Source organism: Empidonax traillii, unplaced genomic scaffold (genome assembly GCF_003031625.1).
Source record: "Empidonax traillii isolate 1590-97213 ecotype Southwest subspecies unplaced genomic scaffold, ASM303162v1 scaffold68:size1967880, whole genome shotgun sequence".
NCBI classification, from domain to species: Eukaryota; Metazoa; Chordata; class Aves; order Passeriformes; family Tyrannidae; genus Empidonax; species Empidonax traillii.
In genome coordinates, this window is record NW_020955261.1 from 968,570 (window position 1) to 979,159 (window position 10,590).

Here is a 10,590-nt window from a genome sequence, read left to right on the forward strand (position 1 = left end):
AAAGGTTATCTCCTCCCAGCATCAGTTACAGCATTTTCAGGCTATGGTGATTCCACACGATCTCTGATCCACAAGAGCTGATCAGATGGTTCCTTCTCTCTTCCTGGCCAGCTGATTTGCTCCCAAGCCCCCCATCTTGCTGATGCTGAGCCCTTGGTGCTGGGGCACTGGAATACCCATCAGTGCATAGATTTTCTAATCCAATGTTACAGAGTAAAACATTGACTAGCTAGTCCTGTGTGGCACAAGAGTACTTCCTTGTATGCAAAAGGTGAAGGCTATATGTGTGTAGAAAAGCTTGTGAGTGTGCTAGGTTTTACAAGGTGTTTGATATTAATCTTTCAAATAAGCCAAGGATATAACCTGATAAATCTACCTGAGTAGGATTATCCTCTGCCTTTAAAGACACTGAAGAGGAAGCCTAATGAATATGGTGCATATTTTCTTGCATACCAATAGTTCCTGTCACCAGATGATACCTTGATATTATACCTGTATAAAAAGTAAAAAATCTAAGACTAGACTCTCAAGTCAGTTGCTCGGACTGTCAAAGAAGTCTTTGATCTGTTTTAAGCACCAGAGTCTATTTGGAGGTAAAATCCCAGGTTGGTATTGTGGGATTCCAAATACATGTGTAATCATTGGCAAAATTAAATCCCCCTCTAGTGGCTGATCCACAAAGCTTCATGAACTACTGCTACTGAATTGTAGAGTTCTGTGGTGAGAGCTCTGTTTCACATCAGAAAGTATGACTTTCTTAATGCAACCATCTGGTTTGAGAAAAACACCCTTTGACCCAGGTGGCACAGTGAAAACATGCCATTCATTTCATGGCAAAATCATCTGACATGCTTTGGACAACAGTTGTTACCTGCATGAAGATCTACAAATTAAGATACTCAGTCTCTTCACCTTGGTATTTCAAACCTGAATCCATCTACCTTAAAACAGGTCTCCCGGCTTCCTTCTGAATATGGGGAGTAATAGACAACCCCTTCATTCATAAGGGTTGAGTTGGACACATCTCTTGCATATACTTATCTTTTCACTCAGAAGAAAATATTGATGAAAGACACATCTTTCATAGCCTCAAAGTGTGGCAGAGTGTGAAACGTGCTGTTTCACACAACTGCTGTTGTGGCTTGTTAGTTCTGACTCAGAGATCGCAAAGGGAATATCAGAAGGCATTGGAAAATATCCAGTGGAAAATTGTGGGAATATACCTAAAACTAGCTCAGAAGGAAGACAAGGTACTAACACTAGGTAGTGGAGTATTGTGGAAGCCAATACTTTGGATTCATGCATTAGTACTGTCATATAGTCAGCTTTTCTATATTTACCGCTCTGATAATTTTTTCCACATGCATCCATGCCAACCAACATCGTTCTAATAACGCCTATTCTTGTTTTTTAGTTTAATGATATTTTATTGTACACAAGTAGAGGCCTCACAGCATCCAATCAGTTTAAAGTCCATGGGCACCTTCCACTGTATGGCATGACAGTAAGTATTATGAGAACTTAAGGCATTTGTGCTTAAATGGCCATTTGTGGTCCCATCTTAAGTGCTTGATGAATTTCTGCTTGACTGAAAGCAGCAGCCAAAGGGGGGTTCTCTGATTCACAGAAGCTGGGGTTACATTCTACAGTGATGGGGTTGTGTTGGGTTCAGCATGTGTGCATGCAGCCTTCTGCACAAAGGTGATTATCTAGCAAAAGTGACAGGGAAAAAAGGCATTTTTGAGGGCTGCTTCCTCATAAAGCAAACTTCTCATGAGATGGGTTCTTTATTTTTTTTTCCACTGTAATTTAGCCATTATTCTTACAAGTAATTCATCACCAGTTCAATAAAGACACGCTGTGCAAGGCAAGTAAACAGTAGTGACAATCTGATTTCTATTAAAAACCCATTTCCTAATGTTTCCAGATCTGTATCTTAAAGCTGAAGTAGTGGGAAACTGGCAGCAATATATCATTTGGAGCTCTTGCTGCAATTCTTCTGGCATGCAGCCAGTTCAAGCCAATAGGACCTAGTTACTTCTTCCTATATATTTTCAAAAATATTTTGCTAATTTCAAAACACTTCCATTCCCTCCATTATTTTCGTTGGAACTTCTCATGGGTTTGCGTATCTTCTGTACTGTTTTCCTGAGAATTAAGTTAGGTAATCACTATCAGAGTGACTGATTTTTCTCTAAACACCTGTAAGGCTTCAAGTTTTATCTAGTGTTTCAAGGAATCTACTGAATTATTGATGGCCATTTGACCTGAACTTGTTCACAACAGAACTGTGTTATGCTGCACTGTCCAGAGCACTCACAGCCTTTTTAATATACCCTTTTGTACGATAAATCACTCTTCTGATAAAAATATCAATATTTTCTTTGGCACAAAGCAGACAAAGGCACGGTTTTGGTTTAAGAGGTTTTGCAGAACTAGCTTACCATTTTTCCAACTCACAAACCACCATTTTTTTCCTCAATACTCAAAGTAGCTCAGAGTTGTTGTTTGTGAACATTTCTCTTAGTTTTCTTTTCCCCAATGGTAAGAGCTTGTTCAGTTCACAGTTTCACCTTAAGAAATACATACTTTTTGAAAACTGCATTTGGGGTTTTATCTCTCAGATAGAAGAAAGTGAGGAGGAATGGGGAGTTCCTCATTGTCTGACACTACGAGGTCAACACCAGTCCATCGTTGTTGCTGCAAGGTAAGCCAGTGAAGACAACATACACATGTGAACTGTATTTCTCTGCCGCTGTCACAGTAAGATAGAGAAACATCATTTTGTTTGTATTTGCTTCTAAAACAATTTAAAAGGTGTGGGTTTTTTGTGAAAGCCACTTGTTAAAAAAAAAAAAAAAGTGGATGCGACAAAATAGAGTGACAAGTTGGAACCAAAATTAAGTTATCAGGGGAAAAAAAACAGCGTAGCATCTGGTGACTAAGTTTATTTAATTAAACGTAAGCTCAGCTTGTGATTATTTCTTAGAGTTTGCTTTCAGCCTGTAAAAAAGTGAATAAAACTTGAATTGTCATTGTTAGTACCCGCGCTGAAATGGACAAATGGACTGAGGACATCCAGATGGCAATAGACCTTGCAGAAAAAAGCAGTGGCCCTGCCCCAGAGCTACTGGCAAGCAGCCCACCTGACAACAGTAAGTAAATGCTAGAGAGTAGGTTTAACTCACTTTTGTCAGTATGATTGCTAACTGCTTCTAAGTGAAAAGGTGAAAAATGCTGGCCACAAGTCAAACTGACACATTTGAAGTTGATTTATATTTATACATATAGATATATTTATAGATGTGTCAATTTAATGTTCTTGTTGATGTTAGCAGAAATTTTCATTTAATAGAGAAGTGACTTAAGCATAATGATTCCAGGAACTATATAACCAGATTTGGCAGTGCCTGTCATTGGAAGGTATTAAAACACCAACAAAGCACGGTAGTTAGTCTTTAATTCTAACACTTGCAGAAACACATTAAATAAATATATAAAATATAATAATCTACTTAAAATCTGCACAAAATTTCTTCTAAAATTGTGTTTTAAAATTAGTTCACAATACTGTGGACAGAATTGATTTGTTTAATTTTTCCAATTATATATGTTGTTGCATAGAGGAAGAAAGATGCTTTTTCCCTGCATTTCATAGAGTCTCCTGATGAAACTACTGTAGACCAGGAATCTGAGGACGACCTCAGTGCATCCCGCACCTCACTCGAACGTCAGTCACCACACCGTGGCAACACTACGGTGCACGTCTGCTGGCACAGAAATACCAGTGTTTCAATGATCGACTTTAGTATTGCTGTGGAGGTATCTGCCTCAGAACGATCCAAACTGCAGCTCCAGGCTCGCTTTTGAATGACAATTTCCTTTTTGCTCCTCCTTAATAAGTGTACTGTTCCGTTGTCTCCTTCTGGGGAAGTTTCAGGCACACCTACTGACCTGCCTCCCATATCCTTGAACGATGGCATAAACCATCACTTAAGTAGCATGTATCCACTCCCATAGTGCACCTCTGTAAAATCAGTTAGAGCAGTAATTTTCATAGAATCAACTGTCCAAAAAAATGTTGATACCCTTTAAAATTTAAAGTAGTTCAAACTGTCTTAATGCTTTCACTTACAGATGCATTAAGTCATTGCTCGAGCGGAAAGGATATTGTCTTTAGCTGCTGCAGCCAGAGTTTTAATTATGTGTATTACTAACTTACTTTCTTTACCTAGCCATCTTTTCTGGAACCTTTTGTCATTGCTCAGTCTCATCTGCTTTTTCTTTATTTGCGTTTTCCACCTCAAAATAAAAAACCCTTTTTTCCCCCCCTGATCACAGCTAAGCCAATTTGATACACATTTGTTAATTCTGTACTCAACAGCCGAGGTGCAGACACTGATTTTTCAAAGACTGAAATAAAAGACTCCTAGTTCAGCCTAGGTTTTAGGACGAAGTGGTAAGCCTCCTAAGGTGTTTTTCCTTCACCAAGAGAGTCTCCAGGGAGCTTGGAGTACTTTACCACAGCCCTCATCAAATGGAAATTAAAGCTCAATGAAAATGGAAAAAGGAATCTTAAAGCTGAGTGCACTTGCACTCAAGCAGCAACCCTCAGACATCAGGCCACCCCTGCTATAGAGAAGAGGTATTGATGCAGAACACAGAGATGCAAGGACAGACTTATTCCTAGTTTGTGTAACCACCTCTGTTTTAAACAGAAGCTGAGTTTGCTGATGAAATATGACAAGGAAAATTATTCTGTACTAGAAAATGCTGACTGTAGAGCTTCATTTCAATTCCACGCAGGTGGATTTTCCATTCTTTATACCATTATATCCTGCAAGGGAAGAACAGTTCAGCACAGGACAAGGTCTCATATTTTTCCCTAAAGCAAAGAGCTTATTATAAAGAGATATAAAACCAGTGACTCATTTCAACAATTTACTTAGGCAAATCTATCTAGGTCTCAGATCAGTGCTCATTGTTCCTCGTTTTCGTTCCTTCCCCATGCCTCAAATGAACACAAAGCAGTGAAGACCAAACACACCCTGGAGACATGTGTTGTTCTGTGAAAACATCTTCAGCTCCACTGCTGTTTCATGCGTGGCAGGTTACGCTCATGCTCACGTCATTCTGTCGGTGCCTCTCACTTCAGCATTATCGTTTATTTTCTTTGTGTCTCTCCCTCCTTTCTGTCTCTCTTGTGGTAGAAGATCCTCTCTCTGTCAGTGACTGTTCCTCCCTACCTGCTGGACTGATCAGTGATCAGCGGCCTGTTTCCATTTCATATGTCTGCTGGTACCGAATGCAAAGCCTGTCCTTTTATGATATCCTCCAGAGTAATGAGGTAACAGAAAATTAAGGAGTACACATGTAACTTAGGACAAAGAGGCAGCAGCCCAGATATCAGAGAATGAGATGATAAAGGCTTTAACATATATCCAAGGCTGGTGACAGACAACAGAACTTTTTAAGGATTTGTAGTAGGTACACCAGGACCTCCAGATTTTGACTATTAAGCTTTACACATTATTACCTCCTGCATTATATAAGTAGAATGATGTAAATAGCTGTTTTGATCTAGGTGAGAGCCCTTGCAGTCAACAAGGAATGGGAAGTCATTAATGACTCACTGAGAACTCTATTTGCAGGGAGCAATGATACTGCGCTTTACATATTCAGTACGTGAAGAGCAGTTTCTTCAACCAGCCATTAAATACATGTACTTGGTTATGGCTTCCTCCTCCTTTTTGTTAAACTGTCCAAAATCCAGCTAAGAATAAGGTTAACAGTCTTTGTTTTTGAAATCTTCAAAAAGTTAGCGTGTGAACTCCCTGGGTACTGAGAGCTCAATCTCTATCTGCAACTCTCAAGTATGTCATAATTTTCCTTTACATCACAAATTCATGTCAGACTTTTTGTTTCCATTCTTTTAAAATATCATTCCAAAAGAACAGGGTAGGATAATAAGACTTATTTTTAGTAATAGATTACTGACAGCCATCGCAATTGAGAAAAGAATTAGCATAGTAGTTTTGAGATTTTGGAAGTACCCAGCTGCAAACAAAAAAATATTTTACATAAAAAGTACTACTTAGCAGTAATAAAATTCAGAAAAGTATGTCCATTCAACCAAAACATTTTCATGTATCACAAGGTCACATACAACCAGATAAAGTCAAATAATTTTTCTTACAATCACTAAGCTGCAAATACCACTGTTTTATTTGGCTACTTTTGATCTGTTTCAGAACCAGCTGTCTGGAAACCTCCTAAGAAAATTCAAAAACAGCAACGGGTGGCAGAAGCTTTGGGTGGTGTTCACCAACTTCTGCATGTTCTTCTATAAATCGCACCAGGCAAGTGTGTGTAACTGGAGATGTTTGTTTGTTTGTTTGTTTTTTTTCCCCAAAGAGGGAGCAGAGAAAAAAGTGGACATCAGTCATGGATGCTGTAGGCGAGAGAAGCAGGTGCACTGGTCACAGTTACACACACAGCCTTCACTGCCACTGGAACACAGAGCAGGGCCTGTTCTCAGTCTGCTCTCCTGTCAGTTCTTTCCTGAAACTTTCAACAGTCACGGTACAGATCGTCCTTAAAAGTACAGCAGAGCTCAATACTCCTCAGAAGTTGCGGTGCGAGCCTAAATAAGACTTTTCTCTTGTACAAATTCTGAGATTGTTACAAAACTTATGGAGTATATTCTGCATGTAAGAGGTATAAAGAAATAATTTGTTCAAACATGCCATGCTGTGCCATGCAGTGAAAGGACTTCAGCAATGAATGCTGCTGGGTGGCCAGTACACTTTTAAAGGAGTAACAATGCCAACAATGAGCATACATGGTGTTCTGATGATGGTCTGTAAGAATGGCCATCTGAAACTACTCGACAATTAATTAAGTTTATTGCAAGTATATAAGCCTGTTGCTTTTCCACACACAAGTGGAAACACAGTGATCTTTAAATGTGTGTATATCTCCCCTCCATTTACTAATGTGCTCTCTTTAATTAATTTGATCTCACAACACTTTCCATCATATCTTTTCAGGACAATCATCCTTTAGCCAGCCTTCCTTTACTGGGATATTCACTTACTATTCCTTCTGAATCTGAAAACATTCACAAAGATTACGTGTTCAAGCTGCATTTCAAATCCCACGTGTACTACTTCAGGGCTGAAAGTGAATATACATTTGAAAGGTAAGTTTGTCTTCTGTGAGAGGAAATTTTTGTTAAATTCCAGGAGTGTTTTCCAGAACAAGGTTAATAGATGCAAAGTTTAATAAATTGGTTCAGTAATGCAGGCAAGTAGTTCAGCGCAACAGGAAAAAGAACCTCTTGAAATTATAAGAAACATTTTAAACCTGATACCACTAAAACCAAGCGAATGGTTTTGATGGTGTGGAAGCTGTAACAGTAATCACGGCAAAATCTTTAATTATCCAGTCAAAATTGATCAGGTTGGCTGTATGGGAAGTATTAGCTCTCAGACTTCATAGAGTCATAGAATGGTTTGGGTTGGAAGGGACCTTAAAGATCATCTAGCTCCAAACCCCCAGTCAGGGGCAGGGATACCTTTCACTAGACCAGGTTGCTCAAAGCCCCATCTAACCTGGCCTTCACAAAGTACATGAACAGATCACAGGACTTCTCAGGAGCTCTTCAGAATAGCTTTGCTCCCTCTAGCACAACAGCCTGGAAAATCCACACCTTAAATAAAGCTCCAATTTTTCACAGAAGCAGCTGTTCCTACTACATATTTATGCCACTTCACCATGTAATTTTTACACTTCCCACTGAACTTCAGATACATGGAGAGCCAGGGAAAAGGCAGTACTCCTCCTAATTTGTGGTTTGCAGTTGTTCACACTGGGAACTAATTTAACTCATATATGAAGCATTAAAATGTCAAAAATCCCAAAATCCTCATCAAAGAAGTTTACTCTTAAGTTTTAGCCATGTCAGTCTAAAGCTATAAATAAAACAAACTGTGGGGAAGAGGTGATAAACAAAAACATAAAATCCCTTTCTCAGTTCTAGGAAAAAGTAGATATTGCAGCTAAAGTACATTTTTTCCACTCTCGAATTAAGAAAAAAGGTTTGGTGTCTGCAGAGCAAGTAAAACCACTACTAAACTCGTGAGTTTTGGGTCCCACACCTCCTGCCTATTCTCTCTAAAACTCCTTCCTATAGTGGCTGTCATTTGGATCCTCTTGACTTCAGATAAGAAGTCAAGTAGCAAGTAAGAAGTTAAGTAGCAAGTGAGATGCTCCGGTGGACATCAAAAATAAAACTGTACAACTAATAGCGCAGACCAGATCTTTCAAGAAATCTTCCCACTGGGAATTGACCATTCTTCTGTTTGTATCTCTCCTCATGCCTCCTCACAGATGGATGGAAGTGATCCGAAGTGCCACCAGCTCTGCCTCACGTACCCGAGCTCTCAGTCATAAAGAGCCTCACGCCTATTGATGGCTTAACAAGCCGCCGTGTTGATTGTCCAGCAGCTGCTGATTTTCTAGAGGACATTTGAAACTTTTCTCCCTCCATGTTTAGGAAAACTTACAATTTGGTAAAAGAGGAGAATAAATATGGTTTTGCAGAAACGTTCACAATTCATCAGCAAAACTGTTTAAGTTCTCTGTATATTCAAACTAGCTGACCATCATCCCAGTGGCTGCAGTTCATTTCATGTCTTGTATTTTGTCATTCTGTGCTGTTTTTAGCTTGTGCCAGTATTAAAATATTGTCCTTATTAGAGTGCCAAATGCCAAAAGACATTTTGTTGCCTCAAAGATTGCACCTAAAAAAACCCCAGATGACTGAAATCTGAAAACTTTCTCCTCTGAGGCAAACACTTATTTCTTCTCTTTTCATAAAAATATATTATTTTTTTTTTACCATGTTAATCTCTAGACTGCTGGATTTCTAAATGTAGATGGACTTTCACAGTATAGAATATAATTATATATACAGCAAGCAGTCTAACAGGAATGAGATAACTTTCAGATTTCATGTTTTTTTTCCCAGACTTTCTACATTTAATTAGCACGGATTTACTAATTTTCTATCTTTAACAAAGAAACAGTTTACAGCTTATTCTCATTTCCCTTTGGGGTTACAAATCCATGTGGTATAAATAAAGTATAGGATTCTTATCTAACCATTTTCTTGGTGCAAAGTTGACCAAGTTACCTGTTGGCTTTGAAAAGTGAATACTACTTGCAAGATGAAAAATTTTTAAAATAATCCAGTGCAATATTATTTGGGCTGTTAATGTACTGTGAATGGTATGTACAAGAAGAAATTAAAGGCTGTGGTGACATTCTGCTGTTTGTTTTACGAACTTGAAAGAAAACCTGTATGCTACAAGAACCGCAGCTATTTGTGATTCATTTGTAGAGTGTTTCAGTAACTAAACTGCTCTAAGCTGAAGGTACTACTGAAGCCTCAAGTTTTCATACTGCTTGCTACACCCGACTTTCATTTTCTTTTTGGAATTTCAGTCTGTCCCTCTCGCCCCTGGGGCTCAGTAGACAGAAAGCAACTGCTACAGCCTGCAGCAGAACTACCCATTTCACACAGCTGCTAGCACAGCATTTTGGATAAGCTGGTGGTCCACTTAGAAGGTTGGCAGTGCTGCATCTACTAGGCTTAGATGCCTTTCCTTGTGTTTTAAGAAACACTTTGTCATGAGGGTGATGCAGAACTTCCATTATTGGAAGTTTGATGTGCTGGTAACACACCTATCACCATTATGGGCCTTTGAGGAAACGTGGTGTTAGGCAGAGGGGGGCTGAATGTTGATCTGGGAAATGATGCAGGGGCAATTCTACCCCTACTTTTTCTTCATCTAGCTATTTGCTTTGTTAATGGCTTACCTGTGTGCAATGTATAAAGCAACTTGTTACAGCTTTGCTCACAACAAAAGGGAATAAAATACCTCACAATACTATTGTATATATTGCTCTTTCAAGACAGTAAAGCTTTCTTTGTATCATCACCCCTGACTCTAAACAAAGCTGTACTCATACCTCCACCCAAGAAGAGGATGGACTCTCCTAACCCCTTAAGACAAGAAGCATCCCCATGGCCAAATCCAAGTGCATCCTGACAAAGGGAAAAAACTAGTTCACTGTACTTCTTTCCGTTGCAGGTAATGCCCTGGGCAGGTTACGTGTCACAGTTGCTTTTTAGCTTAGCTATTGCCCCTGACTCTCAGTACCAATGCATTAACCATACCTACCCTACAGCATCACCTATGGCTAGGATATAATGAAGGACAAATTTAGAACGTGGATAGGAAAGTCTGAAACCCATTTTCCCAGCTGCAGGCCCCACTGCCTTGTCTGTTCCAAACCTGTGCCTCTGCTCTGCAGTGCCAAAGCAAGTGAGTTCAACCACCTCAGTGAACCAGCAATATACAGGAACTTCTGTGCTTCAGGACTGACCAGGAATGTGAACAACAGTCTCTGTAGTGAGGAAAAGAGGAAATAACACAGCATAGATGGACAATTACCCAAGCTGGAGCCTTATAGACCTGGAAAAATAAAGCTGAAGAAGCAAGAGTACTTGATGTTGCTACGAAG

At 39.3% G+C, this 10,590-nt stretch overlaps 1 protein-coding gene across 8 annotated transcripts in view; it reads left to right on the forward strand.

Annotated features, from left to right (window-relative positions):
- Positions 1–9,961, forward strand: part of FARP1 (FERM, ARH/RhoGEF and pleckstrin domain protein 1) — a 200,812-nt gene extending 190,851 nt beyond the window's left edge. For 5 of the 8 annotated variants that reach the window (XM_027880331.1, XM_027880336.1, XM_027880335.1 and 2 more), the window contains exons 21-27: positions 1,415–1,504; positions 2,625–2,707; positions 3,043–3,155; positions 3,659–3,822; positions 6,252–6,359; positions 7,050–7,201; positions 8,392–9,961. In XM_027880331.1, coding sequence (XP_027736132.1) covers positions 1,415–1,504; positions 2,625–2,707; positions 3,043–3,155; positions 3,659–3,822; positions 6,252–6,359; positions 7,050–7,201; positions 8,392–8,473 — 792 coding nt within the window. In that variant the 3' untranslated portion in view covers positions 8,474–9,961. Of the gene's footprint in view, positions 1–1,414; positions 1,505–2,624; positions 2,708–3,042; positions 3,156–3,658; positions 3,823–5,210; positions 5,348–6,251; positions 6,360–7,049; positions 7,202–8,391 lie in introns of those variants that run through there. The other 3 variants (XM_027880337.1, XM_027880338.1, XM_027880339.1) reach the window with 3 other exon arrangements.
- Positions 9,962–10,590: the final 629 nt, after the last annotated feature.